The sequence below is a fragment of the Diplotaxodon limnothrissa genome, linkage group LG18 (assembly GCF_057381915.1).
Source record: "Diplotaxodon limnothrissa isolate DT_005_m linkage group LG18, D_limnothrissa_male_GT1.1, whole genome shotgun sequence".
NCBI classification, from domain to species: domain Eukaryota; kingdom Metazoa; phylum Chordata; class Actinopteri; order Cichliformes; family Cichlidae; genus Diplotaxodon; species Diplotaxodon limnothrissa.
Genome location: NC_140613.1, coordinates 3986531 through 4003566, shown reverse-complemented (window position 1 = coordinate 4003566; position 17036 = coordinate 3986531). Strand labels below are relative to the sequence as shown.

The following is a 17036-nucleotide window of genomic DNA, read 5'->3' as shown; positions in this document are numbered from 1 at the left end:
CATTTAACAAATATTGAGCTTTTCTAATAAGAGTGTCAGAACTCCAGTCATTTATATCAGTGCAAAAATTAATTGTTCAAATTTTGGAATTACACTTTTCTTTCATAAACACATTTTTCCCATTTGTCCCATCAGATCTGATTCACCAAGTTGAGCGTAACAAGGAGGAGTTTCTGACAGACCAACAGATCTGTAACCAGGAGAATAACTTCAGCCTGGACCAGGAGCACCCAGATCCTCCACAGATTAAAGAGGAACAGCGCAACAGTCAGGAGGCAGAACAGTTTCTACTGAAGCAGGAAACTGATACGTTTATGGTGATTCCTTTTTATGAGCATAGTTACCTCAATAAACTAGAACCAAACAGGAACCAGCTTCTTTCTCTTAACTCTTATGAACCAAACATGCGTGATTCGAAAGAAGGTCACCATGTGGACCTGGGATCGGCTAGAAATTGGGAGCTGAAGAAAATGAGACATAACGGAAACGATAGTCACAGTAATATAATACACATCTCTCCAGTATCAGAAAGTCAGTGTAAATCTATTAAAAATAAAATTTGTGTAAAATGCAACACTTGTGGTAAAACCTTTCGCGATAAATACAGCCTCACTAGACATTTGAAAGTGCACACAGGTGAGAAACCTTATTCTTGTACCACCTGTGATAAAAGATTTAGTGAGTTGTCAAGTTTGAAGAGACACATGAAAATTCACACAGGTGAAAGGCCATATTTTTGTAGCATCTGTGGAAAAAGATTCCGGCAAACGATAAACTTGAAAACTCACATTAGATGTCACACAGGTGAGAAGCCCTATTCCTGTGGCGCTTGTGGAAAGCAATTCAGTCACATGATAAACTTGAAAACTCACATGAGAACTCACACAGGTGAGAAGCCCTATTCCTGTAGCACTTGTGGGAAAGATTTTAGTAACTTCTCAGCATTCAAAACTCACATGAGATTCCACACAGGTGAGAAGCCGCATTCTTGTGATACTTGTGGGAAAGGATTCAGACATATGATGAACTTGAAAACTCACATGAGAACTCACACAGGTGAGAAACCCTATTCTTGTAGTACCTGTGGCAAAAGATTCAGTCATAAATCAACATTGGAACGTCACATGCGAATTCACACAGGTGAGAAGCCACATTCTTGTACCATTTGTGGGAAAAGATTTTGTAACTTATCAGCATTAAAATCTCACACTAGATTTCACACAGGTGAGAAGCCACATTCTTGTGGCACCTGTGGGAAAGGATTCAGTCACATGGTAAATTTGAAAACTCATATGAGAATTCACACAGGGGAGAAACCATATTCTTGTAACACCTGTGGAAAACAATTCAGTTATAGAATGAACTTGAAAACTCACATGAGAACTCACACAGGTGAGAAGCCCTATTCCTGTAGCACTTGTGGGAAAGATTTTAGTGACTTCTCAGCATTAAAATCTCACACTAGATTCCACACAGGTGAGAAGCCACATTCTTGTGATACTTGTGGGAAAAGATTCAGTCATATGATGAACTTGAAAACTCACATGAGAACTCACACAGGTGAGAAGCCCTATTCTTGTAGTACCTGCGGCAAAAGATTTAGTCAGAAATCAACATTGGAACGTCATATGCAAATTCACACAGGTGAGAAGCCACATTCTTGTAGCACATGTGGTAAAAGATTCAGACATATGATGAACTTGAGAACTCACATGAGAACTCACACAGGTGAGAAGCCCTATTCGTGCAGTGCCTGTGGCAAAAGATTTAGTCAGAAATCAACATTGGAACGTCACATGCAAAGTCACACAGGAGAGAAACCACATTCTTGCACCACGTGTGGGAAAGGATTTAGTAACTTATCAGCATTAAAATCTCACACTAGACTCCATACAGGTGAGAAGCCACATTATTGTGGCACCTGTGGGAAAGGATTCAGTCAAATGGTGAATTTGAAAACTCATATGAGAATTCATACAGGGGAGAAACCATATTCTTGTAACGGCTGTGAGAAAAGATTTCGTTACACGACACAGTTGAAAAGACACATGAGAATTCATACTGGTTGAAAGTTTCACTCTTACAAAATGTGGGAGAGCTACTGTCACGCGTTTGTTTCTCACACAGGTGAGAAGTGAAATCACTGCAAGACCTGAGGGAAAAGACCCCATTCTTATCTATGGTATAGTTTCTGTCAAGAACACTTAAAGACAGAATTCTTTGGGGCACTTTCATGTTTATCAGATAGCATAGTGAAGACAATAGGGAGAGCATGACAAGTGAATAGAAAAACAGGCGCAGCAAAGGGAATCAGGTAGGAATCAAACATGAGTTACAGCATGCAATATTACAGCATATACTAATCTATTCAACTTGTGAGCTAAACTGTTATCCAAGAGCTTTGAGAATTGTTTATTTAAATTATTACCTCATTTCCATGATATATTGATGAATCTCTGAGTTATTTAAATCCCTGTATTTATCTGAACTCATATTTTCCAGTTGTTCTAGTGTTGTACATGTGACATCAATTGTAAATGTCTGTTGTTTACAATATTACAATTGTAATAATTATTATTTTATTATTAAAAACCAATAATTATGTCATGGTGGACTTGAAATCACTTTGTTTTGCCATGCTGAACTTCAGGGGAAATGTTATGCCTATATTGTTATTTATTGTTTAGTTCTGTTGTAAATGAGTATGGGTTATGTGTTCTTAAATGGTAAATAAAGAGATATTTAAAGGTTTTTGTGGTTATTTATTTCTTCAGAATCAGAATCATCCATCCATTTCCTTCCGCCTTTCCTTTCCAGGGTTGCGGGGGGCGCTGGAGCCTATCCCAGCTGTTATAGGGTGAGAGGCGGGGTACACCCTGGACAGATTGCCAGTCTGTCACAGGGCTAACACATAGAGACACAGCAACCATTCGCACTCACATTCACTGACAGATTCACACCTATGGGCAATTTAGATTAATCAATCAACCTATCCCCACTAACAGAATCAGATATACTTTATTAATCCCGAAGGAAATTATGGTTTACAGCAGGCAGCATGCTAGTTGGCGCATTCGCACTTACAAGGAACCTTCTGACCAAACATGCTTTAGACATACATCACATTAGGGAAGCCGGTTAGAGAGGTAGGCTGATAGGAAAGAACAACAAAATTAAACAAACATGAGGTGAGAGGAGAAAAAACTCCACCCAGACTGAGCTCCTAATGGGAGAACAGTTTGAGAGCAGAAAAAATCACCTCAGCACAAAAAAGCACATGGCTGTTATTACACCATAGAAACACATGACAAACAACACATGACAAGTAACTTCTCTGGCTCTTGATGAAGGCGGTCGCACTTTCTCCCTTCCTTTATCTTTCCTGCTTGGCTTTCTCATGTCTCTGTCTAGTCTTGTCTACTTTTCTCTCTCTACCCTGGAAGAGTCTCACAGTCTGTTCTCTAAAACCTAAAAGAGGAATTATGGATTTGATCAACTGGCCCCTGAATGCAATTGACACCCTCTTCACAACGAGAAGCCTGGGTTTGGAAGAGACCGTGTGTCCTGGAGGGACGTTCTCTGCCGGATACATGATGGATGGGTGGAAGGACTGGAGGGTTGTGTGCCTGGTGGGACTGTCGACCAAGGACATTGAAGACCTTTTTGGAACCATGATAACAGGGTTCTTGCTGATAGGCGCTGGCTTGGCCCTGGCTTATCGAAGAATAAAGAAAGCGGAAACGGCTGTTCAGATTCCCACAAGGCTGCCCGCTATGTTGATTGGAACGATGGAGTGAGCCGTGGCTTCTCAGAATGGGCTCATTAGACACAGCCCGGATGACATCTTGGAGAAGCTTGTGGCTGCTGTGAGTACTGAGACTCTGACAACATCTGACAACATCTTGGAGAGGCTCACGGCTGCCGTGAACACTCGTGCTCTATGAGCAAACTGGATAACATCTCGGTGTAGCTGGATAACATCGTGGAGAGGCTCATGGCTCTCCATTGGGAATGGTGAGGAACCAGTGATGGACATTAGACAGACTGTAAAATTGTCATGCAGTGGTTTGCACTAAAGAAAGAACACCACCATTATTTCATGCGGCTACCATATCGGCGCCTGCTGCGGTCTCAAGGCTGGAGCTGAACATAACAAACAATTTGTCCCCTGATAACAAACTGTGTTTAGACTCTTCGTTCCAAACGCCCTCGTACGCTTATCTCCAAGGCTGAGTCGGACGGTGGGTCTGGGCCCAGCGCTGGATGAATAGCTGCAGGGCAGCATGGCTGTGTCTGCATCAGCTTCTCACCCCTTACCCACCCCTGTTGCTTTTCACATGCTTCATGATGTTGTGATCTGGACATTTATGTGCTCTTTGTGCAGAGGAGGGTTTTTTTTCTGTTCTCATGCTGTCCTCCCATAGGAGCACCCAAGTCCCCTCCTCGACTTGCCCATTGTATTGTACATTTCAGTGTTTTTCCATAATACTACCAGTCTCCGACCTGTCTCCCCATGTGATGTCTGTGTTGTGTATGTAAGGTCGGGGTGGGGGGATGGGGGATGGGGGATGGGGAGGATTTCTTGACTGGTGGAAATTCCTAAAACGAAGTCTTCACTTATCCCTTTGAATCAGTGGATAACTGACACTTTAACTTATATTTTATTGTTATTATTGTATTGTTAGGCGGTTGTGGGCAAAAGACCTGCAACTGACAAATAAAGGCTATCTCATCATCTCATCATTATTATTGTTTGTTTGTCGTATTTATTATTCTTATCGTACCTTTCATATTTCTGGAAGTAAACTTCTTTTTACATAAAAAACCCCCCCCCTTAAATTCTGAGCAAGCACCGAGCACGATGCCACGGGAATGTGAAATCCACAGAGAAACCCCTGGATCCCCCCACTGACATGACCGCTGCAGCACCGGGCAAACCTCCACCAACCCCACTCCTGCTAAACTGGTGACAACCGAATTAAGAGCGACAGGACTCAGTGCCACTGAGTCTTTGGTTTTATTTATTTTCTGCTGTGTTTTAATTGCATGTATTTGAAAGAGTGAGTGTAAACATACAAAAAAAAATATTTTATATGCTGGAATATGCAGAAAAAAGGTCAAAAACCAAATTTCTACAAGACAAAGATTGTTGCATATAATTTAATTTTTGCTTGATGCATAAAGTTAAAAGATTAAAACTAACAAAACAAGTTTTAAAAAGAGACTTTTTCATTTGATTACATTTTATATGATAGATTATACAGAAAAAGTAGAATTGGACATCACTAAGTTTTTGCAAAGGTCTATTGATTTATTACCTATTCGGGTTTTGTATCGTGTTTTCAAGAAGTAACTAAGTAACTGAGTAACAAATTACTTTTCTCAAGTAACTAAACCAGCACTGTTGGTGAACATATTCTGTTTCCAAAAGCTGCCAGACATTGTTATTGTGCTGTTTATTCATCCTTGCTCTTTGACTCTGAGCCTCCTCCGTGTGTCAGTATCCTGTTAGCATTTCTCTGGATGAAGCTCCCTTGAAAACATCTCTACCAAATAAACTCAACTTTTAGAAGGACCTCACCTGCCTGCCCACTCTCCATCCCTTCACATCCTATCAGCCCATTGCTCCTCTTCATGAATCCCTGTTCTCTACTCCTCATTCACCTCATGTTAATAAATCTCTTGTGACGGCCTTTTTATGTTCCAAACACCAAAAAAGTCCAAGAAAAGGCCAACAACAACGGGAGGTTTGTTTTAGAACACATTTCTTACTTCATTGTTTAAAATTATATGGTGTTTATTTCGTGGAAAATGACAAACAAAAAAACCCCCCAAATAACTTCTTGCAATTTAAAATGAAATGAAAGTCAACTTAATTTTCTTTAACAACTTCAAAAAGTGGTGAAAAAAATCATTTTTTAAACCCTCCCGTTGTCCCATCTGAAATTTGGCAAACAAAAAACATCTGTACCACACCCCTCCAGGGTGCTCTTAATCCCTTGATTGATGGGAGGGTCCATAAGCTAATAAACCAATCACTTTCCAAAAATAAAATGAATTACAAATTTACATAACAAAAACTAGGTCCACATATTCTTACAACTTTAAAGAAAAAACAAAAATGAATACAAATTGCGATTTATAAACATTCAACAAAAATGGCCACAGCATCTCTTAAACTTGCCTCTGAGTATTGCATCTGCTTTTACTGCTGCTACTTCTCTTTAACTTCTCTTTAACCTTGTAAAACAAGGAAGCAACCTATGGAATATGCGAAGTCCTGATTTCTTCCATCTGAAACAGTCAATGTATCTCAAAAGGAGAAAGGGAAGTAGTGCATGCTCCCAGTGCTAACTACCATGCCTGAAAGTACTTAGTTACTCATTTGCTTACTTACACTGGACATATTGAGGACCTGGTAGCAGTTCAGAAGGAGTAAGAAGCCCTTTTTGTTGAGACCCTTTTTCTTTTGTTTATTGGCTGGGAGAGAATTGCCCTTTCTTTCTGTTATATATATAGAATAAGGATCATTATGTGTGCATCAGTATGACTGTGCAATGACAATAAAGAGTTATCTTATTGGTAGTGCCATGGTCCTGGGTCTTGTTGACCCAGTGTTTTGAGTTCTCTTGTATTTTTTTTTTGTCATTTGGTGTTACTTTATTATTAACCTCCTAGGACCTGGCGTCCACATGTGTGGACATCACACTTTAAGTATAAAAACAATAATAAACACAAAGTTTTGGTTCTATAACATTTTTCTATCATTGCTTTATTATGGATTAGGTGCAAGAGTTGTTACAATGTATAATTAAATAATCGATTAATTCAATAGCAAACTGTGCCTCGTTCTCAGATGGACAGCAAGTGGAATGTGATAGATGAGATGAGGAGATGGAAGGAAGAAGAGAGGCAAAGAGTGATTCACAGGCAGAGCTTAGTTTATTTCCCAGTTTTGTTGCCTTATGGTTCCAAGCGCCGTGACCAATCTTTGCGTTTTATTATTATCTCATAACACTTGTTTAATCAGCTACCCTCTCTCCTGTGGACTGTTTAATCTCTACAGTCTCAGATCAACACAGCCCTGCCCTCCAGCACTATCAGCAGCAAGAGCAGAAGCAACCCCCCAAACAGCAACATTGTACCCCATCAGGTAAAAAATGGGCTACGTTTGCTTTGCATTGTGCCCACCTGATGACAGTGATGTAGTGTGATGCGGTTCTATATTAGATTCTTGATGAATGTGGGTTGTTGTTCTTCAGCCTGCTTCTATGTGCCCTTTTTAACTGTGAGCACCCGCCCCTTTAAACATCTCTGCACTGCCCTGACTAAATGTATATATAAACTGTCTCTATGGTTTACAGTCTGAGTCTGACAAGCTGTCAGCTGTTCATTTCTGCTATTTGAATTGTTAAAAGAAACAAACTATTCATTTAGCAGAACAAAAAGAATAGAGAGGCATCCAGTTATTGACATTTATATTATTTAGTTAAAGGTTTGAACAGAAAAACAATTAAATACAGAGCCTCTTCCTGCTTTCTGGAATGAATCACAGCATGAAAACCCTTCCTCTTCTTCCTGCTCTCTAGCTAAGCACCTCCTGTCTGTCCATATCGTTCTGTGTTCCCTCCCCTTTAGATCTACATTATGAAGATGGGTGTAACCAACGTGTGTTAGAGCTGGCAGGCCCCATTCACAGCAGCAACACTTGTTGTTCAGATCAGACCAGTTTCTATATTAAGGAAGTGAAACTTACACAGTCACTGACACTGAGAGGAGAAATGGCGCAGAAAGGAGTTCAGCTGGATCGAGAAACCTTCTCTTGTTCGATCTGTTTGGATCTACTGAAGGATCCAGTGACTATTCCCTGTGGACACAGCTACTGCATGAAGTGTATTGAAAGCTTCTGGGATGAAGAGGAAAAGAAGAAAATCTACAGCTGCCCTCAGTGCAGACAGACTTTCACAGCGAGGCCTGTCCTGGTGAAAAACACCATGTTAGCAGTTTTAGTGGAGCAGCTGAAGAAGACTGGACTCCAAGCTGCTCCTGCTGATCACTGCTATGCTGGACCTGAAGATGTGGCCTGTGATGTCTGCACTGGAAGAAAAATAAAAGCCTTCAAGTCCTGTTTAGTCTGTCTGGCATCTTACTGTGAGAAACACCTTCAGACTCATTATGATTCACCTACATTCAAGAAACACAAGCTGGTGGAGCCCTCCAAGAAGCTCCAGGAGAACATCTGCTCTCGTCATGATGAGGTGATGAAGATGTTCTGCCGTACTGATCAGCAGAGTATCTGTTATCTCTGCCCTGTGGATGAACATAAAGGCCACGACACAGTCTCAGCTGCAGCAGAAAGGACTGAGAGGCAGAGAGAGCTGGAGGTGAGTCGACAAAACATCCAGCAGAGAATCCAGGACAGAGAGAAAGATGTGAAGCTGCTTCAACAGGAGGTGGAGGCCATCAATCAGTCTGCTGATCAAACAGTGGAGCACAGTGAGAAGATCTTCACTGAGCTGATCCATCTCATCCAGAAAAGAAGCTCTGATGTGAAGCAGCAGATCAGATCCCAGCAGGAAACTGAAGTGAGTCGAGTCAAAGAGCTTCAGGAGAAGCTGGAGCAGGAGATCACTGAGCTGAAGAGGAAAGATGCTGAGCTGAAGCAGCTCTCACACACAGAGGATCACATCCAGTTTCTACACAACTACCCCTCACTGTCAGCACTCAGTGAGTCTACAGACTCATCCAGCATCAATATCCGTCCTCTGAGCTACTTTGAGGATGTGACAGCAGCTGTGTCAGAGGTCAGAGATAAACTACAGGACATTCTGAGAGAGGAATGGACAAACATCTCACTGACAGTCACTGAAGTGGATGTTTTACTGTCACGACCAGAGCCAAAGACCAGAGCTGAATTCTTAAAATATTCATGTGAAATCACACTGGATCCAAACACAGCAAACAAACGGCTGTTATTATCAGAGGGGAACAGAAAAGCAACATTTATGAATCAACAACAGTCTTATTCTGATCATCCAGACAGATTCACCTTTTGGTGTCAGGTCCTGAGTAGACAGAGTTTGACTAGATGTTGTTACTGGGAGGTGGAGTGGAGAGGGAGAGTTGATGTTGCAGTTGCGTACAAGAATATCAGCAGAACAGGGAAAGGGAAAGAATGTAACTTTGGACGTAATGACAAATCTTGGGCATTAGATCGTAACAACAGTTTTTGGTACAACAACATCCAAACTCCTGTCTCAGGTCCTCGTTCCTCCAGAGTAGGAGTGTACCTGGATCACAGAGCAGGTATTTTGTCCTTCTACAGCGTCTCTGAAACCATGACTCTCCTCCACAGAGTCCAGACCACATTCACTCAGCCGCTCTATGCTGGACTTTGGCTTGGAGAGACTGCAGAGATCATTAAACTGAAATAGTTTCCATTTTATTTTCTCAGAATCATTGTTTTGACATTTTGTGCAATATATATACTCAAAAATGGTGGAGAAAATGTGAACCTAATCTCAATGACTAACTGAAGTAGTAGTTACAAGTACATATTTTCAACTTTCTTCTTCATAAAAAAGAAAGAAGTCAACTTTTGCTTCACTTGATTTTGACAACAAAAAAGATTTGATGCAATGATTCATCACAGGTAAAGTTACACACATTTTTTGTTTTGTTTTGTTCCACATTTTTAAGCATTGGACAAATTACCTTTCTTTGATGTGTCTCAATTGGATAAGTAGAAGAAAATGGATGGCAATAGATATGGCAATAAATAAATAGATGCATGAAAGCTTTAAGGTATTTCTTGTTTTCAGTCTTTTTTATGCAATAAAAGACTTTGTTATCATGTTTACTATCAAAGAAGTTGTAAGCATTAGTTCTCAATCTAGGAAATGGAGTTGTTACAGCAGAAACCTGAAACATTACTTTTACCAGATTTATTAAAGCTACCAGAATAACTATGAAAACAATTTAAAATAGTTTGAAGAAGTAAATACAATGCTGAGCTTAAATCCACAATAACCTAAACTACAACAACTATGCACAGTGATGCGCAGGCACTCAGTAGGCCACAGGTGTCAAACTCCAGGCCTCGAGGGCCGGTGTCCTGCAGGTTTTAGATGTGTCCTTGATCCAACACAGCTGGTTTAAATGTCTAAATTACCTCCTAAACATATCTTGAAGTTCTCCAGACACCTATTAATGAACTAATTCTTTGATTCAGGTGTGTTGACCCAGGATGATATCTAAAACCTGCAGGACATTGGACCACAAGGCCTGGAGTTTGATACCCCTGCAGTCGGCAAACGACAGGCTTTGGTGGCTGAAGCTGGGGTTGTGCCTCTGGCTCAGGAGGAGAGGGACCCGCAGGTTTGGTCTCTGATACAGGCGGAGGCATGGAAGCCGTCTTAGGGGAAGCATGCTTAGAAACATTGTCAATAGGTTCTTTTCTAATTTTGTTCCAAGTCACACACAGAATTAATTGAGACAGAACAGTCAATGCTCAGGGACAACACTTTCACTCATATTTAGTCCAGAAATGTTCACGTCACATTTTCTATACCAAACTCACACAACCTCTGGAGGAATTGGCCAGTTTAGAAACACCAACGTAGAATAGAAAAGCCTTTTTTGTCATTGGACATGTACAACTAAATTGTAGCTTGACAGTTATACAATCATACAACTGTTATACAACTTCACAGTTATACAGTTCAAAAAAGTTCTTTTTGGACTTTAAACTCATAAAATCAGAATTTAATTAAACATCGGGAACACTGGCAGGTTCAGGAAGAAAATAATCTGTCCTTAGTTTATTTGGCAAGGAAACAGAAAGCACAGACACAGAAAGCTCTGGCCACTCAGAGTGACGCCGAAAACCGGGTTCATGTCAAGGGGTGTGGAAGCAGGACCCAAACACAGGACTGTGCAGCAAACTGTAAACTTATTTATAGTGAATAACAATAATGACAAGAGCAAACAATCCTCTGTGTGTGAGTTTTTGCTTCTTGTGCTTGCTTCTTGCTCCCATGCTGTGACTTCTCAAGTGTCCTTGGTGAGTTTCTTTCCCCCTTGTGGTGTCTATGTACAGAGCGCTCAACTCCCGTGTCCAACACTCTGGGAAAACAACAAGCAACTGGTAAGTACACGCCACTTCTCAACTCCAAAAACACTGTCCCACAATTGCTGGGAAATAACTGATTTCTCTTAACGATCCAGCATCGACTGCAGCTCAGCTACTCCGCTAATTAGCCCTCCAGACGAGGCTGACAGATGCATGTAATTATCCCTCAGGTGGGGCTGGCTCCACTGCAGGGAAAAACTCTCTGGGCCTGATGTTACAGGAAACTCTGGGCACCCCCCCGACACACACACACACACACACACACACACACACACACACACACACACACACACACACACACACACACACACTCGTACAGATGGAAATGTGGGACTGGGAGAGAACAACAACGAACATATGACAGCATGGCATGTTAAACAGAGACACGGGCGACCAGCGAGGACTGCCTTCCCAAGATAACCCCAGAAATATAAATAAGTCCACAAAAAACACATGAACCCATGACAGTTCATGCATTTATTACTTCTAGGCTGGACTACTGTAATTCATTATTATCGGTTTTCAGTTTGCGGTGCTTTAATGTGCCCTGCAGTGGTCAAATTTGTGTGTTGATCATCTATACAGCAGCTTTTTGTCAGTGTGGTTAAACCGAGGGTGACATATTTTCTTCACAAGACAAAGTGCTGCATGACTTTAACTGTGAAAACAAAATATCTTGTTTTTTTACTCTCAAGCTTCCTTCTCCTTTTCTGTGAAACAAAGTTCTGGACTCTCTTTCCCCCCCCACTAAGATTTAACTGTGAAAAACAGATTCAACACAAAGCAGTAGAGGGCAGTAAAAGACCAATTTAGCTGGTCCTCTATGTTGTCTTCTTTGTCAGAGTGAGGTTCTTGTGGAAGAACACATTGTACCTGTTATGCTTTGCATGATAAAAATATAGCTTTTCTCTTAATATTGTATTTAGGTCCCGTGCTGTTCAAGAAAATAAAACAAAAATGTGAACTAACACCCTAACAGTAACTCGGCTCACGGCTTGGATAGGAAGGTAGTTCTTATACTGGCCAATCTAAACAAAGCTATTCGGTTTCATTTGACTAATGAAAAGAGTCAAAATATATTCGGTGTGTCATGGTCCTGTCATGGTCAGCGGTATGACTGTTGTGACTCTTGTGTTTTAACAAAGTTATTCCACATGAGCTGGATTTCAGTGAAAGAGTTTGACAGTCTGCAATCCTACAGTCAGAGTCTACTGACTGTAGCTGTCAACAGTGAACTTTTACTCTACACATTTTGTGTGTGCTAATCCCATTTGCATCAGTATTAATCAGTGTAGTTACACGGAGGGTGCTGCTAGTCTCCTACTGCATCCTGTATACTTTCTGTACAAGATGAAGAGCTGCATAGATTTAACTGTGACAACAAGGTTTCGGTACCTCCTCTGTAAAATACAGTTTTGGCCTTTCTACAGTCACATCCATGAGATGAGCTTGATTACAATTAGGTTTAACTGTCAAAAGATAAACTTCAGAAAAGAAATTATGATTTGTCATTTTGTGTTGCACTGTGTTGCTTTTATTGTCCGATGAAGGTTCTTTGTTCTGCTTTTGGTTTGTTTTTCTATCTAAAAACTGAAAATGTAGAGTACAAATGCATAATACACAAGTGTTTAAAAAGCCATTTTATCAGCTCAGTTCCTGAAGCGGTCACTAATGTGTCTGTACATCTGCTGTATTTGAATTATTGCAAGGAACAGAAACATTTCATTTAGCAGATATAAAGTGGAAACTGAGAATTGAGAATTAATTTTTTTAAAAATCTGTTACAAAAGATTTGGACAGAAAAGGGGAACATACAGTCTCCATCCCCTTCCTTGAATGAATCACAGCCCTCCCCGATAACCCTGAGTGGAAAGAGTTGAAAGAGGAGTGAAAGAAGCCATCTATGTCCACTGTGAGCGACCATCTTTGAACAGAGGCGGTGGTTTACGACACCAACTCTCTGCCATCTATAATCCAGTTTTGAGATCCCTCCCCAGACGCCTTAACGCCCACTCACATCCTGGGCCATCTGACCTCAGGAATTCACATGATAGGGTGGGGCCAGGTTTCACAATGAGCTCACTCGAAACCCTGGCTGATTGGGACCCACACCCAGTTTCACACCTTGGCTCAGGCGATTAGAGGATCATCAGGGGGTCCTTTTGTCCCTCTGTGGGGGGTTACTCCCACTAGGTTTATATCTGGGACTCTCCACCATTTGACCTTAGAACTGAAGAAGCTTCTCGGATGAGAGGTGAAACGTCTTCAAGTAACTTAAAGAAGTCCAGACGCTTTTCTTTGCAAGCTCCTTTGACTACGATGACCTGGATGACTGAGAACCTTCACAGACATTTCATCTTTCACTGTTCAATTCATCTGTTGAAGGTGTTCAGCTCATGTCTGTCAGCTCTCATGACATGAAGTTTAAAACAAAGAAGTTCCATCTGGAACTTCCTTATTTTAAACCAAATGAGTTGCAACAGGAACTCCTTTGTTCTATTGTAAGTCAGCAATGCAACAAGAGCACATGCATCCATTTATAGCCTTCAAAAGACAAAAGCATCATTCCATTGCAGATTAGGCAATTTTTAGAATATTTTCTGCTTGATCATCTTTGATTTGCCTAAAATTTTGTCTAAAAATATTGTTTGAGCACATAGTATGATTGCTATGACACTTCAAGGTTATATATCAAACACTTTTCAAAATATGTTTCTACCAAAAAATTTCTGTCAACCCACTTTTGGGCCTCTTTTTGACACATTCAGCTGTCTGCTGTGATGAAGGGTCTCGAGATTTTCATTAAACAGCTTTCCTTCAGGAAAAAGAGCATGACAACACATTGATAAGCATGGTAAGGCATTACTAGGTAATACAGAATAAAATGCAATAATAAAAGGCAATATCTGATTCCTCTGTCAATCAATTCATGGATTTACTAAACTGGATTAATAGCTGGAAAGTAACTTACTGTGCTGTGATTTTGATCTTCAAAGTCACAACACATGCACGGTGGTGCAGTGGTTAGCACAAGTCAGACACTGATGCTGGACAAGAAATCCTGGCTTGCAGTCTTCACTCTAATTCATTCTTAAAGTTTTTCATTGGGTTGCTTGGACCAGTGGACCTTGCTTTGTGCACAGTCATTTTGGATCAGGAAAGGGCCATCCAGCTAATATGTATGGCATGTTCAGGTGTTTGATTTTATACAATTGTACCCAAGTAATTGATTGGAAAGCTGAATTCAATTATTTTGATGGTTGATCAAATACTTTTGGCAATATACTATTGATTAGTGAATGGTTCCCATCGCTGACCATGTGTGCTACTTGTTTTTAAACCTTTAATTAAAAAAGAAAAATTCTGCTAAAGTTTTGTAATCAGTGTGACACACACAGCAAGTTCATGTAATGTAGCTGCAGGTTTACATTTCAGACTGTATAAAAAGACAACAGTAACTTTTAATGTATTTAATGTTATTTTATATAGAGTTCTGAAATCTAGAACACAGGTTTTAAACCATGTAAGGTATCAGATAATTTACCCGTCAGCCTCTTAAGAGTGGAAACGTTTGTGCTAAAGGATGACAGTCATAACTTGAACTTTTTTGTTTTAAAACAAAGAAGTTCCTCCTTTGATTTAAAAGAGGAAGTCTGAAATTGGAAAGATGCCCAAAGACTGTCACAGAACAGGATGTTGTAAGAAGTGCTTTCTATTTCAGGAAATAAACTCTAATCAACATCTGTTGGGTCAGCATAAAAATGTACATTCAGTGGTGCATTCAGAGCACTTGGAGCTTATCAGTGTATTAAATCGAAGCTGTAGAGCAGGTGCAGTGGAACTTATGGAAAAAATGCATTGTGTAGTATTGTCACAGAGCAGACTGATGTACATATTTTACCTGACAGACACAATGCCTTGTGTCTCCAGAGTAACATCAGCCCTGCTTTTCATGGTTTTGTCTTCGTCATCCCTTAGTCACAGCTGGGTGTCTTCACAAACAGCTCATTACAAACAGCACACATACATTTTTCTATTTTACTCCTGGCAGTTTGGAGCTTTGTGGGAACTGAGTTATAGGTGGCGGATTTATCCAGATATCAATAGTCCAGTCCATATTTTGTTTCTATCTGGTAAGTCCAGCATGCACTATGAAAAATGACTGAAATTTTTTGTTTTAACTGTCACCTATATTTTATTTATAGATTTTTATTGTATTTATTCATTTATTTTTATTTATATATTTTATCTATTTATATTTATAGCACATTTAAACAACAAAAGTTGACCCAAAGTGCTTTGGAGACCATCCAGCTCCAAAAACCCATTTTCATGTTGTTGTTTTTTTTTCAAATACATTAAAAGCTGAAAGTTGTTAATTATTGTGGAAAGAATAAAACAGTGATTTATTGGTCAATGAAATTAGTTCAAAATTTGCAAATTGCATCACATCATAAATCATGAGACACTGCTTTCCTTTATATAAGTTATAGTTATGATCAAAAGTTTGGGTGCAACGATTGATTAGGGTGACATAGGTTCACATGTCAAATACTTTTCAAGACATACTTTTTGAAAAATGGTCTGTTGACCCACTTTCACTTTATTTCACATATTAAAGATAAAATCCTGAAATTTTCACCGGCCTTTCTTACCATCTAAATGAACCAAAGATCTGTAATTTTGGATAAATCCATTGACAAATACCCAAGTAATGGCCTGTTAAAATATGAAGAAAAAAAAAAGTCCAGCTATCATGGAAGTCACAGAAAGGAAGACTCACTCACAGGACACTGAGTAATGTTTATGTAGGTTTTACAGGTTGCTTTTAAGTGCCGGAAAAATAATAATTTTCTAAGATGCAATTTATTCTGAGAGAGTCGGTAACACTGTGGGCACAAACACACATTGTCAGACTGTTACAAATACACAAGGGCTTCTGAGATACTGGAGTAGTCTGCACAGAATCACAGGTTAGATCTGAAAACGACCCTATGGATTACATGAAGAAGCCAGAAGCCAATAACCCTTTGTAATGCAACAGTCAGGCAAAAACTGAGGAATTGCTTTAGCCTAAAATAGGCCGTCTGATAACCACATGAGGAGGAGGTATGTTAATCAGCAGTATTTAAGAAGTGAGAGTTTGCCAGGAAGGCGGGGAAGCTGGGAAGTACCGCCTCTGAAAGAGTAAACAAAACACGCCCACAAACATATATGCATACAAAGAAAGGGAGGAAAAAATAGGGCTAGAAAGAGAGAGAGACGGTATGCCAGTGCAGGAGGTCAGTGACCACGACACCAGCACTTAAGCAAAGTTCCATATTTGATAACACACTAATAAAAAAACATAAAGAGCCCACAATATTACAATATTTGAAAGCACCCCCCAACAATCTCAGCACCCTTTATGAGCAAGCACTTGGTGGCGGAGAAAAACTTACTTTAAGGAACAGAAAGAAACCAGCCTCAGGGAGAGGCAGCCATCTGCTGTGACCAGTTGGGTGTGAGGGGAAAGAGAAGAGAGCAGAGAGAGATGGGATACAAGCAAACACAGGAGAGAACCAGAGTTTAAAAATTTAATGACTACCTGTGTTTGTCCTGCATGTCCCGCCTCTTCCACTATGACAGTTCAGTTTAATTCAATTTTACAGTCGCCTTAAGGCCATCTGCTGCGACCAGTTGGGATGAGGGGAGGAAGACAGGACAAAAGGCATGATGTGTAAGAGAGCCATAGATTAATAACAAGTAATGTTTCAATGCAGGTTTATTAACACATAGTGAGCGCGAAACTTGACTAAAGAAGAAACCCTCAATGAATCATGGGAATCCCTCAGCAGCCTATTGCTGTATAACTAAAGGAGGATTCATTGTCACCTGATCCATCGCTAAATAAACGCTTTAGCAA

The 17036-nt window shown here is 40.2% G+C and overlaps 2 protein-coding genes across 3 annotated transcripts in view; both read left to right on the top strand.

Moving 5' to 3' along the window:
- The window catches only part of LOC146612854 (uncharacterized), a 51747-nt gene that overhangs the window by 9142 nt on the left and 25569 nt on the right, over nucleotides 1-17036 (top strand). Inside the window, exons 3-5 of one of the 2 annotated variants that reach the window (XM_085378338.1) lie at nucleotides 136-690; nucleotides 1195-1644; nucleotides 1729-2069. In XM_085378338.1, coding sequence (XP_085234464.1) covers nucleotides 136-690; nucleotides 1195-1644; nucleotides 1729-2069 — 1346 coding nt within the window. Of the gene's footprint in view, nucleotides 1-135 lie in introns of those variants that run through there. The other variant, XM_085378336.1, reaches the window with a different exon arrangement.
- LOC146612855 (tripartite motif-containing protein 16-like) lies at nucleotides 7709-9434 on the top strand. Its single transcript, XM_085378395.1, has one exon. The coding sequence runs from the start codon at nucleotides 7782-7784 to the stop codon at nucleotides 9432-9434; it is 1653 nt and encodes a 550-aa protein (XP_085234521.1). The 5' UTR covers nucleotides 7709-7781.